This window comes from Zonotrichia leucophrys, chromosome 28, assembly GCF_028769735.1.
Source record: "Zonotrichia leucophrys gambelii isolate GWCS_2022_RI chromosome 28, RI_Zleu_2.0, whole genome shotgun sequence".
Taxonomy (NCBI): Eukaryota; Metazoa; Chordata; class Aves; order Passeriformes; family Passerellidae; genus Zonotrichia; species Zonotrichia leucophrys.
The window spans coordinates 1,279,533-1,304,516 of NC_088197.1; the positions used below are offsets into that span (position 1 = coordinate 1,279,533).

At 57.9% G+C, this 24,984-nt stretch overlaps 1 protein-coding gene across 1 annotated transcript in view; it reads left to right on the forward strand.

Moving 5' to 3' along the window:
- Window positions 1-8,668: 8,668 nt before the first annotated feature.
- The window catches only part of ONECUT3 (one cut homeobox 3), a 35,183-nt gene continuing 18,867 nt past the window's right edge, over window positions 8,669-24,984 (forward strand). Inside the window, exon 1 of the mRNA XM_064734329.1 lies at window positions 8,669-9,726. Within this exon, the coding sequence (XP_064590399.1) occupies window positions 8,697-9,726 (1,030 nt within the window). The 5' untranslated portion in view covers window positions 8,669-8,696. The remainder of the gene's footprint in view (window positions 9,727-24,984) is intronic.

Genomic DNA, 24,984 nt, shown 5'->3' on the forward strand with positions numbered 1-24,984 from the left:
TTTTGTTCATCTGGGTGTAGGCCTGGCTGGGCTCTTGTGCTGCCCAAGGTGGATCCATTGAGGCCTTTTAACAAATCCCTGCTTTATTCTTTATCTCTGCCCAGTCTCAGTTCTAGCTCAGCCCTCACAAGGTGTCCCACCCTCGTAGGGACTGAGGGGCCCTGTGACAGCATCTCCTCAGCAGCTGCCTCAGCCCCAGTGGGTCAAACCTCCAGTGCTGGGGGCTCTGGGGGCTCTGAGGGCTCTGGGGGTTCCACAGAAGATCTCCAGGGTGGTTGGATCTGGAACTCCTCTCTCCCAGCTCAGCTCCCTGTGAATATCAGAGCTGTTGCTCCAGGTCTGTGGTGCTGTTCCAGCTTGTCTTTCCTCTCCATTCTCCTGCAGCTTTTTTGCAGCCCTCCCCACATGATTTAACTCTCATCCCCTGGGGGTTTTCAGCCAGCACCTCCCTTTGCACTGCCCCGAGGCCTCCCTGAGGTGCCCCATGCAGGATGCAGTGCCCAGGGAGAGGCAGAGCTGTGGAATAGCCCGGACAGCCGGGTGGCCCCGGCTCTGTTTGCACTGGATTATTCAGCCAGGAGCCTCCGTGTCCAGAGCACACGTGTGAGCACAGCCCTTTACAAATGAAGAGCAGGAAACAAAAACTTCATCCATTAACATAATGACAGGTATTTCCCTGTTCTTAAGCCAGGCCTGGCCGAGCAAAACACTTAAGTACATGATTAATTTGAAGTCTAAGAGACTTAAGCACATGCTTAAGTGTTCTGCAGCCCCGGACCTAACGACAGAGGTTTCCACAGAGCAATCCGTGCTCCCGACTTGTTCCAGTGGTGCTCAGATCTATGGATTAAGGGTGCCATAAACAGTTGAGATATTCTGTTTAAACAATCATTTGTTGACAAGACTATTCTAAGCCCATCGAATCCCTAAGTGATAGATGTATGTTGTCTCTCTGAGTCTCATGCTGTATCAGCCATTGATTTTTTCCTGCCTGGATGCTAAGGTAACCTTTACCTGAGAGCTTAGGCAGAAAGCCCTGGGTGTGTGCTCACCACGCCGGCTGTTTGCACGCCTGGGCTCAGCTTTGCGCTTAGGCTCGGCTTTGAGCCCGTGCTGGTGGCACAAAGCGCCCTGGGGGATGGAGGAGCAGCCCTGGTGCTGCACCGAGCCTGGAATGGATGTGAGATGTTCCCCTCTCTCCCAAAGCTTTTTCCAGGCTCTCCCTCCAGCCCAAATCATGGCTCGGGGTGGTTCCTCAACCTCCAGGGAGCAGCGATCTTGTCCTACAGTCCATGACCCCTCTCAGCATCCACTTCTGGAGACATTTCCCTGCAGAACTCACAGGTGCCCCGCTGGTTCCATCCCCGTGTGCCGGGACACCCTTCTTGGAGATCTGTTTTAATCACATTTATACACTTTAACCAGGGGAAGGAATCTATTGACAGTCTGTCTTCACATTTCTGTCAATTCTTCCGGAGACATCATTAAATCCAAGAGTGGATCTTAATTTAACGTGTTAGCTAACGGGTTATTTAATTAGTTTTCAATAACCCCCAAAAAAGTGGGGGGTGGGGAAACGGGCTAAGTATTAAGGGGAGAAAAAAATCCAGCAAAGCAGAGAGCAGGATGATGAACACATCCAGGTTTCCCGGATCTGCAGAGAAATTGTCTCCTCAGCCCCTTCGCCCCTTCTCTCTCTCAAGAAAGAGCCATGTTGCGTTTTCCCCCTCTCCCCACTGTGTTCAATAATAAATGAAAATGGTAAAAAGCAATTCATACACAGGCTAAGCGTCTGGATTTATTATCAAGACAATTACACCGAGGAGAATTCCCGGAAAATTACTCTTCGAAGTCTTTCTCTGGCACCCCCTCCCAGTTTGGATAAATACAGCAGCAATTACTGCTGCGGGGGAGAGCAGCTCAGGGCCGAGGGGTGCCAGCCCCGAGTGCCCCAGCCTGGCTGGCTCTTGGGTGCCATCTGCCCCCGGGGGTGGCTTTGTCACCGGGGGGGTGGCAGGGGTCGGTGGGATGGGGTGGGTTGGGGGCATTTCCCTGGGGCGGGTCCGTGCCTGGGGTCGGCTCTGGCTGCTCCGGGTGTGGGGTGTGAGCACTCGGGACTGTTCTGGTGATCAGCGATTTGTGTCTGGGTGGGCGAGGGGCATCCCAACCTGCAGGGACCCCCTGCTTGTCCCCCGGGGCAGCTGCTTGCTCTGCCTGGGGGTGGCAGCTCCCTGCCTTGTCCTGCTTCGTCCCCGCTGATTGCTGCTTTCCCTCATCCCCATCCCTGCCTTGCCATCACCCCTGCATCATTTCCCATTTTCCTTATCCCGTCCCTGCCGTGTCCCCTTCCATCCTTGCCTTGTCCCTTCCCTGTCTCCTTTCCCATTTTCCCTCATCAGTGCCTGTCTCTGTCCCTGCCTGTCCATCCCGGCTTCATTTCCCATTTTCCCTCATCAGTGCCTGTCTCTGTCCCTGCCTATCTATCCCAGCTTCGTTTCCCATTTTCCTTATCCTGTCCCCTTCCATCCTTGCCTTGTCCCTTCCTTGTCTCCTTTCCCATTTTCCCTCATCATCACCGATACCTGGCTCTGACCCTTCCTGTCCCTTCCTCGTCTCCTTTCCCATTTTCCCTCACTCTCACCAGTGCCTGGCTCTGTCCCTGCCTATCTATCCCAGCTTCATTTCCCATTTTCCTTATCCCGTCCCTTCCATCTTGCTTGCCTTCCGTCTTTCCCTTTTCCTCATCAAGCCTTCTCTGTCCATCCCGGCTTCATTTCCCATTTTCCCCCAGCCCAGCCTTTCCTACCCCCAGCGCTGCCTCCCTCGGCTCCTCCCGCAGGCCGGGCCGGTCCCGGCAGCCCCGGGAGGGGTTCCCCGGTACCTCGGTACCCCCATACCCCGGTACCCGGTACCTGTTACAGGGCTGAGCCCCCGGATCGGACCGGGGCTCGCCCAAGGCCCTCCCTGCCTTTCCTCTGCCCTCGGCAGCGGGGAGAGAAGTGTCCAAAGCCGGGAGAATCTTAGCGAAAAAGCACAGACGGCTTCTCCCGAGGCAGGTGAAGGAGCCTGAAGAAATAGGAAAATATCTGCGGAAAACACAGAAACACAAGGGGAAATTTAAAAAATATTGTATGTACTTAAAAAATCGCATTTATATAAAATAAAGCCTCTCGCTTTCTATGTATATTTTGTATAGGATATAGATGGTCTATATTGTGAATAAAATGACTGCATCAGGCTCGCGTGCTGGAGATGCACGGGGGATGCAGCACGGCAGAAAACTCCCGGTTCCTCCCGTTCCCTCAATGTTTTACCGGCCCCGGTTTCTGCCTCCGACTCCCCGAGCCCCCGGGAGCTTTTGGGGCGCGCAGAGACTCGGGTTTGAAGGGCTCCAAAATGCAGAAGGAGCAAAAAGTGGCAGAAGGCAGAGCGGGGGGAGCAAGGAGATCCCGGAGCTCTGGGAGACACCCGCGGTCCCGTCCCGTAGATCACGGGCGAGCTCGTTCCGTGTCCCCCCTTTGGGGACACCCGCACCCCAACCCGGCCCGGGGACAGCCGGGCCTGAGGCGGGGAAAGGCAGAGCGACAACGGGAGGGAGGGGGAAAATTAGGGAAAAAAAAATAAAATAAAAATTCGATTGTATAATTTATATATCTCGCAGCTGGGCGAAATCCCAGAGATTTTTCCTCGCTTTTCCCCAAAAAGCTCCGATGGAGTCCAGCCCTCTCCTTGCCGCTCCAGGGCGTAAAGTTCCGCAGTGCTCTGCGGGGAACTTTTGAAAACAAATCGCGGCTCAAAGAGGCTCCCGGAGACTCCGGGGGGTGTTGGAGGTGCGGGGGCAGCGGGGGGGACCCGGACCCCGCTCCCCGGCCCGGGTGGGAGCGGAACCCCGGGGGCGCCCGGCCCGGCCCGGGATGCGCGGCAGCTCCGCGGGGCCGCTCCGTCCGGGGAAATCCTGCGGGGCTCACATCGAAAAGCGACACGGCCCGTCCTCAAACTGCCCCCCCAGCGCGAAATCGGATGGGAACCCCCCCGTCCCCGCTCCTCGCCGCCGCCGCCGCCCCGCCGCTGCTTCCCGCTGAGTTTCGAGGCCACCCAAAGTTTCTGGATAAACGAGAAAAGTCTCCGGAAAAGCCGTGGAGGGCTCGGTTCGCCCCCCAGCTCTCCCTCCCGATCCCCCCGCCTCGCTGCCCCCCGGTGCTGCCGCTTTCCCCGCTCCCAGCCCGACCCACCGGCACCGGGGCCAGGCGGGCGGCGGAGCCGGGCAGGGAACGGGGCAGGTTCCGGTCGGACCCCGCTCCGCTCCTGGCCCTAAAAACCCCCCGGGCCGGACCTTCAGAGAGAATGAAAATTTTCATGCGGGTAGAGCATTAAAAAAATTCTATTCTATCCCGCCAAAGGGAAAGGGAAAGGAAAAGAAGTCGGGAGGGGTGGGGAAAGGGCCTGATCTTGCAGGTAAAACTGTCCTAAAAATTAAAAATAAAATTAAAAAAAAAAGCCTGCGAGAGCGCAGATCTCGATGATCGGCCGAGGGGGGCCGGGGTTTTAAGCAGAGGAAGAGCTCGGTGGGGAAAGAGCCGGAGTTTTTTCTCGGCTGGATTCCTTCCCGGGGCGCAGCAAACCACAGTGCAACGCGCCTGGGCGCCGCCGGCAGCGTGGGGAAGGGAAAATCGCACCCGAACGGGCGGGACGGGGAGGGAAAGGAGCAGAAATCGCGGGGCTGGGCCGGCCCGGCGGGAGCTGAGCCCGCGGAGGGGGCGCGGAGGGGACAGCGGGGTCTGGGGGTCCCTGTCCCCCCGCTGCCACCCCCGAGGGGTTTTCTCCATATCCCGCTGTAATGACCCCAAATCCAGGCGGAACTTTTCCGGCGTGGCTGCTTTTTTTCCTGCTTTGTTTTGTTTTGGAAGCGAAAGCGTTTGAATCCCCTTCAAGAACCGGTATCAAAGAGTCTTTTTTTAAAAGCTATTGATTGCAAAAGTCTTATTTAAACCAACACATTTTAGTTTCTCACATTTTAAAACATCATCTGGGGCCCATTGTATGGAAAATCGATTAGCAGGAATTGCCACGCTCTTTGCCTCCCGCTTGATTGTTGGAAAATCGAGACATCCATAGGCAAAGGCTGGGCTGGGGAAGGTTTGGAACCGAAATGAAAGGGTTTGCGAGGGATCTATAGGCACTAAATAATTCACCTGCCAGGCGATGGTGCTGTTATTTTGAAGCCTTAAAGAACTTTAGGGAACTTTTTGACTCCCGGCGGGGTGCGTGGAGCCGCTTTCCGGCTCCGTTTCTTCCCTTGCCCGGTAAAACCGGAGGTTTGGCCGGTGCCCGGTGCCTGCTCGGCGGCAGCACCGCCCGCGGTGCGGCCCCTCCGCTGGGGCTGGTCCTGGCTGGGGCGTTTGTGCCTTCGCGCTGCTCCTAAGTGCAATGAGAAAAAAAAAAAAAAAAAGAAAAACAAACCAGATTTGAACTCAAACCAGCCCTGGAGCGGCGGGCACGGGACGGGCAGGGCACCGGCAGCAAAGCTCGATACCTCCCCAAGAGCCCGCACGGCCCGAGGGCAGCGGGGCTGGGACGGGGACGCCGAGAGCGGCTCTGGAAGCTGGGGGGGCTGGGGAAGGCCCTGCGGGGTCGCTGCGGGGATGTGGCGGGGCTGGGAGGGTGTAGGGACTGCCCCGACCCCCGCGCCCCCTCCCCGCACTCACCGCTCCGCGCCCCCGGTGCCCGCGGTGCCCGCAGTGCCCGCAGTGCCCGCGGTGCCCGGCCCCGCTCGGAGCGCTGCGGAGGAGCAGAGGGAAGGGAATTAAATAGGGAGAGGGAGCTCGGGAAGAAAAAGGTGGCGAGGGAAGGGATCAATAGCATCCAGCTGGCGAATGGAGCAGGGGCCTCTCCCCCGCTCCGCGTCCCGGCCCACGGCCGGAGCCTCTCGGCGCTCCCGGGGCTTCCCCCGGTTCGGAGCCGCTGCTCGGGCAGCGAACCCCGCGGAGCCCCGGCCCGGACCCCGCTCGGCAGCCCGGGCAGCTCCCGCCGCCTCCCCGCGGCCCGGCCCCCGTGTCTCGGTGCCTCTCGCCCTAATGATATTGCATCGATCGGGGAAGGGCCGGGGGGGGGCGGGAGGGGGGCGCGGGGCTACCGCATTACTCAATTATGTCGCACTAATTACTAAAAAGTCTCTCTCTTTTTTGCCGTTTGCTCGGTGCGGGGCTCGGCGGAGGGCAGAGTCCGGCGCCCGTCCCGGGGGGCTCCCGGTGCTGCGGGCCCGGCGGGGCCGGGGATGGAGGGGGCGTGGGGAGCCCGGCCAGAGGCCGCGGTGCGGGACGGCAGCTGCAGGGATAGATCTATCGATGGGCGGTCGATGCGCTATCGCCATTATTACACTCAATGAAACCCTTCCAGACGCGGATGCTTCATCCCTGGTTCGTTCCCCACCTCCTCCTCCTCGCCGCTCACCTCGACACCTCGGCACTGCCCGGCTCCAGGCCCTCTGAGCATCCCTGCACAGCTCCGAGCCTTCCATTGCCCATCCCCTCACAGCTCCGAGCCTTCCCTACCCATCCCTGCCCAGCTCCGAGCCTTCCCCTGCCCATTCCTACCCGGGTCCAGGCTTCCCTTCCCATCTCTGCCCCCCGTCCAACTCCTGCCCGCCCCTGTCCGTCTCTGGGGCTCTCTGCCCACCCTTGGCACCTCAACTTCGCCTCTCCCCCAATATCTGCTGCACTCCAGACAGCCCTGTCCATCCCTGCCCGGCTCCGAGCCCTCTCCTGCCCATCCCTGCCCGGCTCCGGTCCCGTTACCTGCCCCAAAGCGCTCCCGCCCCGCTGGTTCCCTCTCGGGGGTCCTGCTCGCAGCCCCCTGGTCCTCCAGGCATGCACAAACCGAGGGAGAGGCCAAGGGGGGCCCGGAGCCCTTCCACACCCCGGCTCGGGGGCTGCATCGCGGTGTGAGGGGCAGAAAAGGGGCAGAGGGGAGGATCCCCCTCCCCTCCGATCATCGCCTACCCTCTCTCTCACGTCCCGGGAATTTGCGGGGCTTTATTTTAATGAACTGGGCGCTTAATTGACTTCCCGGTGAAGGTGCCAGATGGGATAGAAAACTATGGGATGGATGGGATGTGATGCGATGGATGGAACGGATGGGTTGAGATGGGGTGAGGAGGCTTGAGATGGTTTGTGTTGAAAGCACTGAATTTGGACGGGATTTGGCTGAGTTACTCCCTGAGCTGGGGAGTGCGGGGTGAGTCACCACGAACACCCCCAGAGGGGCCGGGCCCTGCTGTCCCTCCGCTCCCAGCTCCTCCCGGCCGTCCCCGGGCTGTGGAAGCGCCTGGAGCTCGGCAGGGCCGGGAGCGGAGCAGCCCGAGCGGGGCTGGAGGGCCCCACCCGCAGGAAGCGATGGATTTTATTTTTATTTTTTCGGGCTGTTCAATAAAGCTTGGGAAAGCGGCATGTGCAGGCCTGGGGGAGCGGACACGGCCGGGAAAGGCCAGGATTGCCCCGGGAGCCCAGCTCGGGATAACAGGGCTGGGGCCAGCTGAAAACCCTTCTGGAAGCACAGCGAGCACCAGCCCCTGCGGTGGCCTAAAACCGGCTCACGTTAGCCCTTCATCCAGTCTTCCTCACCGCCTTTCCTTTACCTTCCCATTTCCCTTTCTCTTTCAATTTTCTCTTTCCATTCTCCATTTTCCCACTTCATTTTCCATTTTCCCTTCCCGTTTTCCATTTTCCATTTCGATTCATTCTCTCCCTTTCCCTTTCCTTCCTTCTTTTTTTTCCTCCTCCAGCACCGCTGCTCGGGGCCCTGCAGCAGCACCGTGTGTCTCTCCAAGCGTGTCCCTGTCACCTCCCCTCGCCGTGCCAAGGCCACCGAGGCAGCGCCCGCCGAGGGGCAGGGGACATGTGTGGGGACGGGGGGACACGCGTGGGGACGGGGGGACACGCGTGGAGATGGGGGAACACGCTTGGGGAACACCAGGGGTGCGGGACAGGATATTTGGGGTAGAAAGGGACAGCCAAGCCCTTGGGAGGGGCACGGGGCAGGCAGCGGGGGGACAGGGGGTGTTGGGGACACTGGGGACGGGCACATCCAAGGGTGGCTGGCACAGCCAGATGTGTGCACAGGGAGCGGCCTGGGGCCAGCCAGATGTGCGAGGGCGCAGGTGGGCACGGGGTGCGGCGGTGCGGGGAGGGTCGGGCCGGTGGCGGCGGGGTCACCGCGGGTTGGCGGTGTCACCGCGGGCCGGGGCGGGGCGGGGGAAGGTGACCCCGGCGGCTCCGGGTGCGGGCGCTCCCCGCGGCACCGGGAGAGGGGCGGGGGGGCGGCTCGGTGCGCCGGGGGGGCGGGGCGGGGCGGCGCTGACGTCACGCCGCGGGCCAGAGCGAGGCTGCCGGGAGCCGGCGGCCGAGGCTCCGCAGCCGCCCCGCACCGAGCCCCGCGCCCCGCGCACCGCCCGCGCCCAGCCCCGCGCCCCCAGCCCCGCGCACGGCAGGGCGGGCGGCGGGCGCACCATGCCGGCCTGACCGCGGGGCGCGGACATCGATCCCCGGGCGCGGAGTCTGAATTAATCCGGGCAGCCGGCGCGGGGAGGGGGGGCGGCGGTGGAGGAGGAGGAGGAGGAGGAGGCGGCGGCGGCGGCGGGGGGGTGGGGGAGGAAGGCAGCGAGCGAGCGGGCGAGGCAGCGGCAGAGCCCGGCGGCCACCATGGAGCTGGCGATGGAGAACCTGGGCAGCCTGCACGGAGTCCCGCACTCGCAGCCCGCCGAGCTGCTGAGCCCCGCGCACGGGCGGCAGAGCTCGCACCGCAACCTGGTGCCGCACGGCCGGCCCGCCATGGTCTCGGGCATGGCCTCCATCCTGGAGGGGGGCGACTACCGCGGCGAGCACAGCCTGGGAGCCCCGCTGCACCCCGCCATGAGCATGTCCTGCGAGTCGCCCTCCGGCATGAGCCTGAGCAGCACCTACACCACGCTGACTCCCCTGCAGCACCTGCCGCCCATCTCCACCGTGTCGGAGAAGTTCCACCACCCGCACCACCACCACCACCACCATCACCCGCACCAGCGCCTGGCCGGCAACGTCAGCGGCAGCTTCACCCTCATGCGCGACGAGCGGAGCTTGGCCTCCATGGGCAACCTCTACAGCCACTACCCCAAGGACATGCCGGCCATGGGGCAGCCCCTATCGCCGCTGCCCAACGGGCTGGGCAGCCTCCACAACGCCCAGCAGCCGCTGGCTCCCTACGGCCCCGCCGGCCACTTGCCCAACGAGAAGATGCTCTCGCCCAACGGCTTCGACTCGCACGCCGCGATGCTGTCCCGGGGCGAGGAGCACCTGGCGCGGGGGCTGGCGGCGCCCAGCTCGGCCATGATGCCGCCGCTCAACGGGATGCACCCGCACGGGCACCCGCACGGGCAGCCCGGAGCGTCGCTGCTGGGAGAGCGGGAGCGCCCCGCGCCCGGCCCCGGCTCCCAGCCCGGCGGCTCCGGCCAGGTGGAGGAGATCAACACCAAGGAGGTGGCCCAGAGGATCACGGCCGAGCTGAAGCGGTACAGCATCCCGCAGGCCATCTTCGCGCAGAGGATCTTGTGCCGCTCCCAGGGGACCCTCTCGGACCTGCTGCGGAACCCCAAGCCCTGGAGTAAGCTCAAGTCCGGCCGGGAGACTTTCCGCAGGATGTGGAAATGGTTGCAGGAGCCGGAATTTCAGAGGATGTCGGCGCTCAGACTGGCAGGTAGGACACGGCACGGCTCGGCACGGCTCGGCTCCTCCGGCCGGGTGGGTCAGGGGTGCTGCGAACACGCGTGGGAACCCCCGGGGGTTCCGGGGTTGCCATCACGAACAGGGGCCGGGCCCGGGCGGTGTTACCGACTCGGTTTGTGACCGTAAGACCAAAGGGAATAAATTAATGTTTAAGGTGAGTTATACCTAAAGCGACCTCCCGCCTCCCCGGGCCTGCCGCTGCCCGCAAGAGATGCGGGATCGCGGCTGGAAGGAGCCGAGAGCTGCCCCTTGGTCACCGCCCGTTCTCCTGCCGCGGGGATTTCCCTGTCGGTGCCGCGGAACCGGCCCCGTGGCCGTGGCACAGCCCTGGAACTGCTCCGCCGCCGCTTCGGCCGCCGCTTCTCGGTGCCGGGGCAGCGCTCGGGGGAATCTCCGGGCCGGGGCTGCCCCCGGCAGAAGCCCCGAGCCCCGTGTCTCAATCCCCGGTTAATCGAGGTCCCACCGCGCCGTTCCCGCGGTCCCGGGCCGGCTCTGGGCCGAGGCTGTGCTGGAGGAACGCGCGATCTGAGCCGGGGGTGGCGGGGAAGGGACAGGAGGGTGCGACAGAGGGGACAGGGGGGCTGTGCCCGGTGCTCCCCGCCAGCCCCGGCCCAGAGCCGCCACCCCCGGAAACACAACCGGAGCTCTTGACTCCACGGGGCCGAGCCGTGGCGGACAAAACACACGTCAGTGATTTTTTAATTTATTTTTTAAGAAATCCGAGCTCCCCGTGGGGACGGGCAAAGGCAGCGACGAGGACCCGCCGTTATTTATGGGGAAGAGCAGCGTTCATATGTATTTAGTGTAATTCAGTTGCTCTTTAATTAGGGCAGGGTAGTGGCATCTTTTAGTTCCAGTCGATGCCCTATTGAAAAGCAGTTAATAGAATGCAAATTGTTCCTGGCTTTACAAGGTTCTGGTAAATAAAGATTTAAACACTGCTGCGATCGGCCGTTTAATGCCCCCGTTGTTGGGGCTAATTGAGCAGCGGGTTCGGGCTTCTGCCTCGCCAGAATTGGAAATAATAATGAATAATTCAAAAATAATAGGAGTAATAATAATTTAAAATATCCGTGATGGTGATGATGAAAAGGCGGCCGCAGCTGGGGGAAGCTCGGGGGGAACCCTGTTCTCGGCCCGCCTGGAGAGCTCCTTGTCCCCGGCCCGGGTCAAGGATCCCTGTCCCCAACCGGCTCGTAGGATCCCTGTCCCTGCTGTCACCTCTTTGCTCTCCGCACCGTCGTGGGAGGTTTATTCTCCCCAGAATTATTTTTTCTTCCCGAGCGCCGTTTCCCCCGCCACCAGAGCCGCCATGTCCCCATTATTTACAGCAATCAACCCCCCAGATTTCCGGGGAACGGGGTTTGTTCATTTGCTGTCCGTGAAAACAGGAAAAAACCCACCAAGCACCAGCACAACCTCCCGTCCTGAACCTGCCCGTGCCGCTCCGAGCTCCCCACGCGGGACCGGGTCCGCTCCTGGAGGGGCTCGGCCGAGCCGCCCCCCCGGTTCTGCCGCTTTGTTCCGGCCCCGGGCCCCGCTCGGTCCCGCTTTCGTTTCGCTCTTTCCACCCTCTCGCCCGCCCGGGCCCGGCCCTGGTTCCGCCCCAGCCCCGAGCGGCGGCTTCGGGGGAAGGGGCAGCTCTGGGGGGCCGAGCCCCCGATCGGTGCCGCTGAATCCCCAGCCCGAGGCCTCGGGGCGAGCCCGCCCGTCCTTTCCCGTTCCTTTCCAGGCTGGGGGCCTGAAGGGCTCCCGATGGTTGCCACTTTCGGCAACCTGGGCGGCGAGAGGAATTTTTCCTTCCCCGGTAAAAGGCAAAAAAAAAAAATTGTTCGACTTTTGTGCTCGTGTGGCACGGCCGGGGCACGGACTGGCACTGGTTCTGATTCTATTCCTGGTTCTATTCCTATTTCTCTTTCTGGTCCTATTCCTCATTATGCTCCTGTTTCTATTCCTATTCCAATTCCTATTCCTCCTTCTGCCCTGGTTCTATTCCTATTCCAATTCCTATTCCTTGTTCTGTTCCTGTTCCTGGTCCTGTTGCTGTTCCTGGACCCGGTCCTATTCTTATTCCTCTTCTCTTTTTTTTTTTTTTTTTTTGTTCCTATTTTTGATCCTAGCCCTGGTCCCGGTCCCGGTCCGGGGCCGCAGGAGTCCATCTGATGGATTAGTCCGAGTCACTGAGCCGCGGATCGATGACCACGCCGGGCCCTTAGAAATGGCACCCGCCGCTTTCCTCCTCTTTCCAGCCCAGTTCCCCCCGTCCCGCCGCCCCTCCGCAGATGAACCATTAATTATTCAGCCGGGAGATGAGGGGGCCGCAGCTCCGGCCGCCCCCCGCTCCCTCCGGCCCCGCTCGCCCCAAGGGGCTCCGCAGAAGAGGAGGGGTCCCACGGAGAAACATCTGGGCAGCAGCTGGCCGTGCCCAGCGCGTCCCCTCGGGCCATTCATCCCCCGCTCCGCATTAATCCCCACCAACTCCGCCGGGGCCCGTGGGGGACGCGGAGCTCCCACGGTGCCACTTCTGGGGGTCCCCGCACGGGTGTGACCCGCACCCGCTAAACCCCGGTGCTCTGGGGGCGGAAAGGCCCCGGCTCCGTCCCCGAGGGGCGATGGGGGAGCTGGGAGCGTTCCTGCGCCCCAATCCCCCGTGTCCTCCCCACCCTGTGTGTGTCTCGCGTGGCTCTGGGTGCGCCCCCATCGCTGCCCCCTCCAGTGGGAACCCCCTCCCCGATTTATTCCGACACTCAGCACCAGGAAATTCGCTCGTGGTTATTTCTCGGGAGGGCGACGACGCCGTGGTGTCCCTTTGGGGCGCTCGGGGATCTCTCCTGTCGGGTTTTCCCCGGCTGTGCGTGGAATTCACCCCGCGCGTGGGGTGCGGCTGGTCCCGAGGGGCCCGAAAGCTGCTGCTGCTTTTGCATTCGCTTCTGCTTTTCCTTCTCCAACCTTTCGTTTTATTTTCCATTAACACTTCAACCACCCACTCCTGTTTTTTCGTTCTTCATTTAAATTTTTTTTGTTTAAGTTGGTTTTGTTCGTTTTCTCTTTCTTTTTCTTTCTTTCTTTCTTTCTTTCTTTCTTTCTTTCTTTCTTTCTTTCTTTCTTTCTTTCTTTCTTTCTTTCTTCTTCTCTTTCTTTCTTTCTTCTTTCTTTCTTTCTTCTTTCTTCTTCTTTCTTTCTTTCTTCTTTCTTCTTCTTCTCTTTCTTCCTTTCTTTCTTCTTTTCTTCCTTCTTTCTCTCTTTCTTCTTCTTTTCTTTTCTTTTTTCCTTTCTTTCCTTTCCTTCTCTTTTCTCCTTCTTTTCTCATTCTTTCTTTCTTTTTCATTCTCCATTTTCCTTATTTCATTATTTCCTTCTTTTCCATTATTTCCCTTCCTTTCCCTTTCTTTCTTTTCCTTTCTTTTTTAATTCTCCATTTCCCATTAATCCCTTCCCCGAACACGTCTCCACCGCAGCACAAAGCACCGTTTTTCAACACAAACCCCAAAACCACCCCGGAACTACGAGCACAACCGCGGGGCTGGGCCGAGGCAAATGCCCGATAGCTTTGCCAACACCAATAATTAATATCACTAATTAATACCGCGAATTAATACACAGACGTGCTAGAAAAAGCGACAAGATGGCGCTGAATAAAACCTCGGGAAATATATATTTTTTTAATTTTTTTTTTCACGACTTTTGTTTTAATTTCAGCATCTTTCAAACGACTTTGGCCCAACGACGGCTCCTTCCGGCCCGCGGTCCCCGAGCACGGGGTGGCCCCGGTCCTGGCCCGGTCCTGGCCCGGGAGAGCGGCAGAAAATCGCGCACGGTTTCGAAGCTTTCGATCCGCGCGTGGCCGCAGGTGACGGGGAAAAGGCGCCGCAGCCGCGGGGAGCTTTGGAGGACCGGGAGCAAATGGGTTTTGTCGCCGCAAAATGGGCGAAAACGAGATTTTGGGGCTCCCGGCTCGCAGCGGCTCCTCCCGGCCCGGGAGAGCTGCCCAGGCTGGAAATAGGAGAAATATTCGGGAAAGGAGGCAAAGCTTTGTCCCAGTTGGGAAACAAAAACCACCAAACCAAACCTTTAAAAGTGTGGGGGTTTTTGTTTTGGTTTGGATTACATATATATTTTAAACTTGAATTTCTTAATTTTTTTTTTCTTAAATTACTATTTTATTTTGCTAATTTTTTTTTTTTTAGCTCGTAAATATAGTTGGAACGAGATGAGCTTTAAGGTCCCTTTTGAAGCAAGTTTTGGGATTTCGTGAATTAGAGGCGACTTTCTCCGCCGATCTGGAGCCGCCCGCACGGAGCAGCCGCCGCCGGCGTCCCCGGCTGCGCGGGTGCGGCCGCTGCGCGCTGCGCTGCTCGCCCTGCGCCGTGTCCTGCAGCTCCTGGTGGTCCTCACTGCCCAAACCCCGTGTCCCCCAGCTCCTGACATCCCTCATTCCTGAACACCGCACTCCTGATGGTCCTCATTGTCCGAACCCTGCAGCTCCTGCTGTCCCTCATTCCTGCACCCCGTGTCCCTCAGCTTCTGGTGTCCTTTATTCCTGAACCCCGCAGCTCCAGGTGTCCCTCATTGCCTGAACCCCGGAGTTCCCGGTGTCCCTCATGCCTAAATCCCGATGCCCTAGTGTCCCTCATTCCGAACCGCAGCTCCAGGTGTCCCTCATTGCCCAAATCCCGATGCTCCTGGTGTCCCTCATTTCCCATGTCCCTCAGCTCCTGGTGTCCCTCATTCCCCTTTTCCCATGTCCCGCAGCTCCTGGTGTCCCTCATTCCCGAACTCCGCAGTTCCTGGTGTCCCCCATTCCCGAATCCCGCAGTTCCTGGTGTCCCTCACTGCCCGAACCCCGCAGCTCCTGGTGCCCCCCATTGCCCAAACCCCGTGTCCCCCAGCTCCTGGCGTCCCTCACTGCCCGTGTCCCGCAGCTCCTGGTGTCCCTCATTCCTGCACCCCGTGTCCCTCAGTTCCTGGTGTCCCCCATTTCCCGTGTCTCGCAGCTCCTGGTGTCCCTCATTGCCCGAACCCCGTGTCCCGCAGCTCCTGATGGTCCTCATTTTCTGAACCCCGCAGTTCCTGGTGTCCCTCACTGCCCGAACCCCGCAGCTCCCGGTGTCCCTCATTGCCCGTGTCCAGCAGCTCCTGGTGTCCCTCATTCCTGAATCCCGCAGTTCCTCGTGTCCCTCATTGCCTGAATCCCGTGTCCCGCAGCTCCTCGTGTCCCTCATTCCTGCACCCCGCAGTTCCTGTGTCTCCATTGCTTGTGTCCCTCAGGTCCTGTTGTCCCTCATTCCCGAACCCTGCTGTTCCTGGCGTCCCTCATTGCCGGTGTCCCGCAGCTTCTGGTGTCCCTCATTGCCTGAACCCCATTTCCCACAGCTCTCGGTGTCCCTCAGCTCCTGGCGTCCCTCATTCCTGCACCCCATGTCCCTCAGTTCCTGGTGTCCCCCATTTCCCGTGTCCCGCAGCTCCTGGTGTCCCTCATTGCCTGAACCCCATTTCCCACAGCTCCCGGTGTCCCTCATTCCCGAACCCCGCAGTTCCTGCTGTCCCTCATTCCTGCACCTCATGTCCCGCATTCCGGTGTCCCCCATTTCCCGTGTCCGCATCTCCGGTGTCCCCATTTCCCGTGTCCCGCAGCTCCTGGTGTCCCCCATTTCCCGTGTCCCTCAGCTCCCGGTGTCCCCCATTTCCCGTGTCCCTCAGCTCCTGGTGTCCCTCATTGCCTGAGCCCCATTTCCCACAGCTTCCGGTGTCCCTCATTCCCGAACCCCGCAGTTCCTGCTGTCCCTCATTCCTGCACCTCATGTCCCTCAGTTCCTGGTGTCCCCCATTTCCCGTGTCTCGCAGTTCCCGGTGTCCCTCATTCCTGCACCCCGTGTCCCTCAGCTCCCGGTGTCCCCCATTTCCCGTCTCCCGCAGTTCCTGGTGTCCCCCATTTCCCGTGTCCCGCAGCTCCCCGCACCCTCCGCGCCTCCTCCTTATCAGCGCGGCGGGGCCGCCTCGCTCCGCCCGCGGCTGTTTTTCTGTTTGCTCCTAATCTGCGCCTCAGAAGGGGCCAATAAACCTCGCGCAGGTTAAACATTAAATGGGGTTCCTTCCCCACACCCCCAGGAAACGCGCTCCCCTCTGCCACCCACTCGTGCCCGCGGGGCTCTGCTCCCCCAAACGCTGCTCCCCAAATCCCCCACGGGCTCTGAGCATCGCCCCAGCCCCGGGGGCCACGCCTGGGGCTTTTCTTACCACCTCCTTTTAATTTGGGTTCGCGTTTTGGGTGGGTTTTTGTCGGGTTTATCTTTTTCTGGGTGTACAACACGGGGGTGATAATTTTTTTCCTTGTCCTGTCAATCGCCACTGAAACCATAAGGGAGAGATAACAGAGAAGAGAAAACTCTCGGAGTGACCTTTGAATCAATTTGAAAAACCTCATTTAACTGATAAGTCTTGAAAGGCCCAGAACTAATTTGAAAATACATCTATTAAAATCTCATTGCCGCTGCCTGGGAGCTGCTGGGAAGGGTGTGCGAGGCGACTTGCCGGGGTCGGGGGAGCCGGGAGAGCAGGTTTGAGCCCTGGTCAACAAAGAGATTGCAGAGCTGACTGCAAAATGATGGGGCTTAGACCAGGAGAAAAATAAGAATATTAAAAGAAAATGGGTTTTTCTCTCCCAGCTGGTGGGGAAAGGGGAGATTTACTGCATTTTCCTGCCATAACCAGGCACGGAGTCTGGGAGCGCAGACAGAATATTGGATTTTTTTTTTTTTTTTTTTTCCCTTCACAAAACAAATCCAATATTTTCTCATTCTGCTCAGAGGCAGCTGCAGGGCCGGGGAGCCTGTGGTTCTTTGGGGGCAGCTGTGCCCCACTGAGGGGTGAGGAGGAAGCTCTGTGCTCCCATCTCTGCGTTTTCTGCCCAGCTCCCTTGGTGCCAAAAAGCAGAGGAAGAGGAGGGATGGTGAAGGCAGGAGAAGAGCAGAGTCAGGGCCCAGGCTCGTGTTTTCCTGCCTTGGCAATGTCCTGCCTTGCCCCGGGCATCAGCTGGGTGTAAAGGAAACAAAAATCCCTGCAGGAAGCTCCTGGCACAGAGAGCTCCTGGTGTGAGGCTGCTGTGGGTTGGGAGCAGGGTGGTGATGGCTGACTGGAAACACAAAAATAAGATTTGAAATGAAATAAACTCCATCAGAGCCTGGTTTGAAGGAACTGACCCATGGCAGCTCGGTGGGGATGTGGAAATGCTCCTCCTGCCCCAGACCTTGGGTGCAATTTGGGGTGCTGGGAAAGAATCCCAGCAGGACAGGCCGTGCTCCCTGCGGGAATTGCTGCTTCCCTGGCTCAGACAGAACTGGAGCAGTCACCTTCCCCAGGACAGGAAGAGTCTCTGAGGTTCCCTGAGGTTTTTGGAAAGGTTCAAACAGAGGGAGGCTGACCCTGAGCAGGAATGGAGGAGCTGGGCAGCTTTGATCTGCCCTCACCCCGTATCCACCTTCATGGCTCTGGCCCGGCTTCTTCTTTGGATTTGAGCTGAGATGTGCAAATTCCTGGAGTTTGGCATGAAGCTGAGGATTAAAGGAGCCCAGGATGAGTCCTATTAACCCAGGACAGTCCCATGAACCCAGGACAGGTCCCATTAACCCAGGACAGTCCCATGAACCCAGGACAGGTGCCATCAGCCTGGGACATGGTCTGACCCAGCCAGGATGGGCACCTGGCCCTGGCCCTGCTCCTGCACAGCCCCAAGGGCAGCACAGAGAGGTTGGGGCAGCCCCTGCTGTTGGAAATTGGCCCAAAAGGGAAGGTGGAGTCCAAAATGTTCCCCTCCATCCTCATCCAGAAGCCATGCAGGGAGGTGCTGGCCAGCAGCAGCTTTTGGCAGCGTTTGGAGTGTGTTTAATCCTGGCTCCGTGCAGCGCTGAGGCTGCTGAGCGGCAAAATTTGCTGATTTAATGGAAATTCAAAAATCTCGTTAATACCTCAAGTGATACAGGGAGATCTCTGTATCCAGCAAGATGTAAAGCAAGTCTGGCTTGGATGGGAGAAATGGATTTTTAAAACGTTTGGTGTTGTTAAAACATAGCAAAACAAAGAGGCAACGTGGATTCTCTGGTGCTGGAAGGGGGGACCGGGGTATTTAAAAAATAAGGACCCAATATTAAAATTGAGAGATGTTTGTATGGACATGAGTAGGATTTTAAGAATGACCGTAATAACGTAGAAAATTTAGTTTTTCATATACATATATAATATACACATATATAATATATATGTGTGTATATATATTTGCTAAGTTATTTTTATACATATACATATATGTATATATAAATTTGCTAAGTTATTGCTTATGTTATGTATTATAAATATAATATATATTTATATTATTTTAATATTATATTTATAATTATTTTATTTTAATTTTTATTAATTATAAATATAAAATTATATATAATTTTGTTAAGTTATTAGGGTCATTCTTGGAATATATATAATGGAATTTATATATGTATATATATATATATATATATATATATTCCATTAGGGATCTGCATCAATGCTCTAAACACTGGTGGTTTTTGCCGTGCAAGGAGAAGAGGTTCAGAAATTATTTTAAAGCCATTCCACGGATGTTTTGTGGCTGGAGGAGTTGGGTTTAAGACGTTTCACAGGTGCTGAAGTCAAGCCTTGCCCACATGGGGGGGATGCAGGGATGCTGGGCTGAGATGGGCAGGGTTGCTCGTATTGCTTGGATTCACTTTGGGATTTGGGAAACCTCGTCAGCCCTGGCAGACTGAGGGTGGCTCAGCTCTGCCCAGCCTGGGAGAAGGAAATGGAAAATCTGTGTGTGGAGCAGGAGGGGAAAGCAGGGAAGGCTGGGACTGGCTGTATCCTCCTTGCTTGCAGAGGAGGGAGGAAAATCCCAATGTCTTGACAAAGAAAAAACAACCAAAACCCCCCTAAAAATACAAAAACCAAGGAGGAGCAAATTGCAGCTTTTCCTGCTGCTGCCATGCCCGGGGTACCAACCCCGCTCTGCTGAGCTCAGGTTCAGCAGCAGGAGGCACCAAGGGGAGCTGCAGGTCTCCCATCCCATCAGGCTGCAGGAATGACTCCAGAGAGCCCTGAATATTCGTGCCTGGGGGTTTGGGTGTGCAGAGGGTGGTCGGTGTGTGGCACAGCGCTGAGAGGGCACTGTGGGAACCCAAAGCTTCAGGTTTGGCTGTTGGAGACCCTACAGAACCCCCAAAAGGACCAACAGCAGGGGAAACACCTCGGGCCACAGGTGATGCTGTCCCCAAGGAGTCCCCACAGTGAGAGCAGGGCACGGTGTGGGGCAGCCGAGGGCCATGGCAAGGGTGGCTTTGACCCCTGGGAAATGTCCCAAAGCCACCATTGGAGAGAGACGAGCTGTGACATGGCCATGGATGAGCACCCCCCTCGTGCCTCAGTTTCCCTGGGCAGCAGAGAGGATGAGCAGCGCAGGGCAGAGCTCTGGCAGCACCAGGTTATGAAATCTGAGGAAGGGAGGCATTGGAAGATGACTGAGAAAATATGGAACCAAATATCTGAAAGAGATCTCAAGACCTTAATTCATATCCTGACTCATTCCAGGATCAACTATCATCTCACAAACATCTGTGTAACCCACTGCTACAGAAATGTCTCCTGATAGTGAACTGAAACTTCCCTGAACTCTGTTACCAGTTTCTTTTTAGCATTTATCCCAAATCTGTAATTTCAGGCTTGGTAGATTTTCACAGAATATCCTAGGGAGGGGTCAGTCCATCTTCTTTCGCTTCATAGAGTCTTTCCCAAGCAGTTTCTATGGGCTAGTGATAAATGCAGAAGGAATGGTACAGTTGGTAAAAGATGGTAAAGAATTTGGTAAAAATGGTAAAGAATTTTTACGTGGACCTTTGGACCAAGTAACAATTCTCAGGTGCCCCGGAGCCTTTCGAGGTCCCTTTGTGGCCGATAAGGAGCCGGTAACGAGCGAAGCTTCTCCGCCAGGGATAAAATTGCAAATGCAGCGGGAGGTGCTGACGGGCGATAGCATCAGGGGCTGACAGAGATCTCAGCGCTCCGGGAGCTGCTCCCACCCCTGCCATTTTCACACAGATCTGACCCTATCCCGTGTTTTTCCCCCATTTTCTGAGCGTCTCTTGTTTGCCCCGGCGCGGAACCCCCCGATAATCCCAGCCCGGGGTGGGGACGGATCTCGCTGCGGTTCCTGTGGGGATGGAGCCGCAGCTGGCGCAGCTGGGCTGGAATGGGATGCTCGGTGCTCGATGCCAAAGGGATTTGGGCTCCCAGAGCCTCCCCAGAATGGGGGGGACCCTTCCCCATCCGCCCCCCAACTCCAGGGAATGGGGGCAAATAGGACAGGGAATGGGGCAGGGAATGGGGATTGGGAATGGGGGGAAATGGGGCAGGAAATAGGAGAAGGGAATGGGGGAAGCGAATAGGGCAGGAAATAGGGGCAAATAGGACAGGGAATGGGGCAGGGAATAGAACAGGGAATAGAGAAGGGAATAGGGGCAGGGAATGGGGGAAGGATTAAGGCATGGAATGGGGCAGGGAATGAGGAAAGGGAACAGGGGAAGGGAATAGGGCAGGGAATGGGGACAGGGAATAGGGGCAAATGGGGGCAGGGAATAGAGGAAGGGAATAGGGGCAGGAAATGTGACGGAATAGAGACAGGGAATGGGGGCAAATAGGGCTGGGAATGGGGCAGGGATTAGGGCAGGGAATATGGGCAGGGAATAGGGGCAGAGGATGGGGACAGGGAATGAGGGCAAATGGGACAGGGAATAGAACAGGGAATAGGGGAAGGGAATGGGGGCACATGGGGCAGGGAATGGGGGAAGGGAATAGGGGAAGGGAATAAGGCAGGGAATGGAGGCAAATAGGGCTGGGAATGGGGCGGGGAATAGAACAGGGAATAGAGGCAGGGAATGGGACAGGGATTAAGGCAAGGAATGGGGCAGGGAATGAGGATAGGGAATGGGGGCAGATAGGGCAGGGAATAGAGGAAGGGAATGGAGCAGGAAATAGGTGAAGGGAATAGGGTAGGGAATGGGGCAGGGAATAGGGCAGGGAATGGGGACAGGGAATAGGGAAAGGGAATGGGGCAGGGAATAGGGGCAAATAGTGCAGGGAATGGGGACAGGGAATAGGGCAGGGAATGGGGGCAAATAGGGATGGGAATGGGGCTGGGAATGGGGCAGGAAAAAGGGGAAAATAGGACATGGAATGGGGCAGGGAATAGAACAGGGAATAGAGCAGGGAATGGAGTAGGGAATAGAGCAGGGAATGGGGGCAAACAGGGATGGGAATGGGGCAGGGAATGGGATTGGGAATAGGAGCAAATAGGGCAGGGAATGGGGCAGGGAATAGGGCAGGGAGAGGGTGGGATTGTGACACTGCTCTGCCAGGCTTCAGAGTCCCCCCAAGGCCTCTGGAAATGGATGCCTGGATCAATGCCTGATGTTAATCCTCTTTTTGGGGCCAAGCTGTGGGATTTTGGTGACATTTCTCAAGTGCAATCAGCGAATCCCTGTCCTGGTGTTTCCCTGGGAACTCCTCTGCTGGACTGCCCAAAGCCACTGGCTCACTGGCCTGCACACACAGGCAGCCAGAAAACAGAAATTGAAAACAAATCATCAAAATCAGGGCTTTTATTCAAGGAAAGATGATTCCAAACTAGCTGGCTTTTCCTGGAAAAATTGTAAAAGCATCTCCCCAAAACCTCAACAGCCTTTTCACCCCAAAATGCGGATTCCTTTACCTTCACCACCCCCAAGAAAAAAAATCCCAGATGATTTCTTTGCTCTGGTTTCTGTCACCATGGTGAGGTGGTGGCCCTGCTGTGGTTACCTGGGGGTGAGCCAGGTTCTTCATCCTTGGGAAAAGGGACCCTGGGGGACATTTAGGGCACAGGGGTGAGCCAGGTTCTTCACCTGGTAGCATCCTGGAAGTGTCACTGTCCCCTGGCAGTGCCTGGCAGTGTCTCCTGCTTTGCAAGAACAGGAGAAAAGAGGCAGGAATGGAAAGGGGAAACCAAGGGGCTGCTGGGCATTTCCCTGGGCACAGCTGTGCCACCCAAGGGTCCCCTCGTTCCCTCCTCTCCTCCCTTTGCTCTTCCTCCTCTTTGTTTTCTTTCCCCTTTTTCTTTTCTTCTTTACCTTTTCTTTTTCTCCTTTTTTCCTCCCTTAATTTGTTTTTCTTTTTTTTTTCCTTTTTCTCTCCCCTTTTCTTTCCCCCTTTTCCTAATTTTTTCTTTTCCTTATATTTCTCCTTTTCTTTTCTCTTTTTTTCCTTATTTATTTTTCTTTCCCTTTTTCTTTCTTCTTCTGCATCTCCTCCTTTCCCCCTTCTCCCTTTTCTCTCTCTTCCTTCACTTTACTCCCTTTCCTTTTCACTCATTTCTCTCTGCTCTCATTTCCCCTTTCCCGCCTTCATTCTCTCCTTTCCTTCTCAGCCCATTTCACCCCCAAACCCCTTTCCAAGAGAAACCATTCCCTGGAACCATCCCAAGCCCCTTCCCCAGCTCTGCTGTCCCATTCCATGGGCAAGGGATGGGGCAGGGAATGGGGTAAGGAATGGGATAAGGAATAGGGCAGGGAATGGGACAGGGAAGGGGTAAAGAATAGGATAAGGAATAGGGGTAGGGAATGGGGCAGGGAATGGGACAGGGAATTAGGATAGGGAATGGGGACGGAAATGGGGATGGGAATGGGACAGGGAATAGGGGCAGTGAACAAGCAGGGAATAGGGCAGGGAATGCACAGAGTATAGGGCAGGGAATGGGGTAAAGAATGGGATAAGGAATAGGGCAGGGAATGGGGATAGAATATAGGAGCAGAGAATGGGGAAAGGGAATATGGGCAGGGAGCAAGCAGGGCAGGGAATGGGACAGAGAATAGGACAGGGAATGGGGCAGGGAATAGTGGCAGGGAATGGGACAGGAAATAGGGGTAAGGAATGGGGTAAAGAATAGGATAAAGAATAGGGCAGGGAATGGGGCAGGGAATAAAGCAGGGAATGGGGTTGGGAATACCCAGGGAATGGGACAGAGAATAGGGCAGGGAATGCATAGGGAATAGGGTAAGGAATAGGGGTATGGAATAGGGGCAGGGAATAGGGCAGGAATGGGGTAAGGAATAGAGCAGGGAATGGGGCAGGGAATGAAGCAGGAATTAAGGTAGGGAATGGGGCAGGAATTAGGGCAGGGAATAGGGTAAGGAATAGGATAAGGAATGGAGGCAGGGAATGGGGGAGGGAATGCACAGGTAATGGGGCAGGGAATAGGGTAAAGAATAGGGGCAGGAATGGGGCAGCTCCTGCGGGATGGATCCCCCTTCCCGCAGCCCTCCCCTCAAACCTGCCCGCGAGCTCCCGCCGGTCACGTCGCCATCAAAGTGATGTGCCAGCAATATCCAACACGCAGTTAAAGCCACTCGTGGGAGTTTCAATAAAATCGACCGGGCAGGATCAATGGGCTGCGCTGGCCCCATCCCCGCACGGAACGGGGCGGGGGAGCCGGGAAAAACACCCAGGGCTGCGAAATGGGGGCGGTGGGAGGGGGGGAGCTGATTACAAATCCATCCCATCCTCGCCGTGATTAATTGCTGCGTTACCAGAAGGAACAGCGCGGGGTGGGGGTCATTTTTAAAGGTAACGTCGAGGAGGGAGTTTCTGTGCTGCCTTTGGAGGGGAGGAGGCGACAGGAGCCTTTTCCCGTGGGTTTCCCTCCAGGCAGGATGGAGCTGGGATAGTGATGGTTCACCCCAGCCCAGCAGCGATTTGGGATTTGGGAAGAGCCCTCCCCAGCCACGCAGGGGGAGCAGAACCCCATTCGCACCCAGCTGGGATCACTGGACACGGCTGTCCAGCTTGAAGGACCACCAGTGTGCAGTTTCCACCCTAAACCAGCCCTGAGCAGCCCCTTCACCCCACACTGGGGCTCTGAAAGGGCTCAGGGGGTCTCGCTCCTGCCCTGCCCTCCCCGGAGATGCCCAGCTCAAATTAAAACATCATCCATCGTTGCGGTGGCAGCGCATAATCCCTGGCAGATCAGCGCAATTACTGCGGGAAATGCCTGGGGAGCTGAACTAATAACGCCGGCCGGTGGATTAAGAGTCACTGGCTTAGTGCCGGCCGTGCCACCGCGCCCGGGGGACACCCGGGGACACCCCGGGGACAGCGGGGTCCCGGTGGGGCTGGGGGCAGTGGATGTGTCTCTGGGCGGGGGTTTGGGGTGGTTTTACTGCCCCATATGTGTGGGGCAGGGATGGGCAGGTATGGGGCAGTGATGGGGAATGATGGGGGCAGTGTTGGGCAGCAATGGGCAGGGATGTGATGGGGCAGGGATGGGGCAGTGATGGAGGTAGGGATGAGCAGCAATGGGCAGGGATGGGGCAGCGATGGACAGTAATGTGGCAGTGACAGAGGCAGTGATGGGGCAGGAATGGGCAGCGATGGGCAGGGATGAGCAGCAATGGGGCAGCGATGGAGGCAGCGATGGGGCAATGATTGACCCATGATGGGCAGGGATGAGCAGCGATGGGGCACACGGAGCTTCCCTGCCCCGCACCCGGGCCAGGCAGTGCCATTCCCGCGGCTCCCGGTACCTATTCCGTCCACCCTCCCCCCCGGGGCGCGGGTGGACCGCTCCATCCCATGTGCACGGAGCGCCCGGACCGGCCCATTGAGCTGAGGGAGGGGGGAGTAAGGGCCGGTCCATCGGGCAGCGGGGGGGGGTTGTGACGGGCTGTACCACTGCGCCGCCCCGGGGGAGAGCCCGCGCGGCCATCCGCAGGGGGGCGCCAGAGCGGCGGGGACGGCCCAGAGCGGCTGCGGAACGAACCATTGCTGCGGCGGGGGGAGCGGGCGGGACCACCGCTCCGGAATGGCGGGGGGGCCGGGCTGAGACCCTCCTCACCCTCAGCCCGAGAGGTGCCAGAGTCAGCCTGGGCCTGAGGGGCCACACGGAGCGGCACAATGGGGCTGTGTCCCTGCCGCTGTCACAGAATTGCAGAGCGGTTCGGGCTATGAGGGACCTCAGAGCCCATCGAGTGCCAGCCCTGCCATGGCAGGGACACCTCCCACTGTCCCAGGCTGCTCCCAGCCCTGTCCAGCCTGGCCTTGGGCACTGCCAGGGATCCAGGGGCAGCCCCAGCTGCTCTGGGAAATCCATTCCAGGGATGGATTCCACAATTCCTGATTCCCAATCTCCCACCCA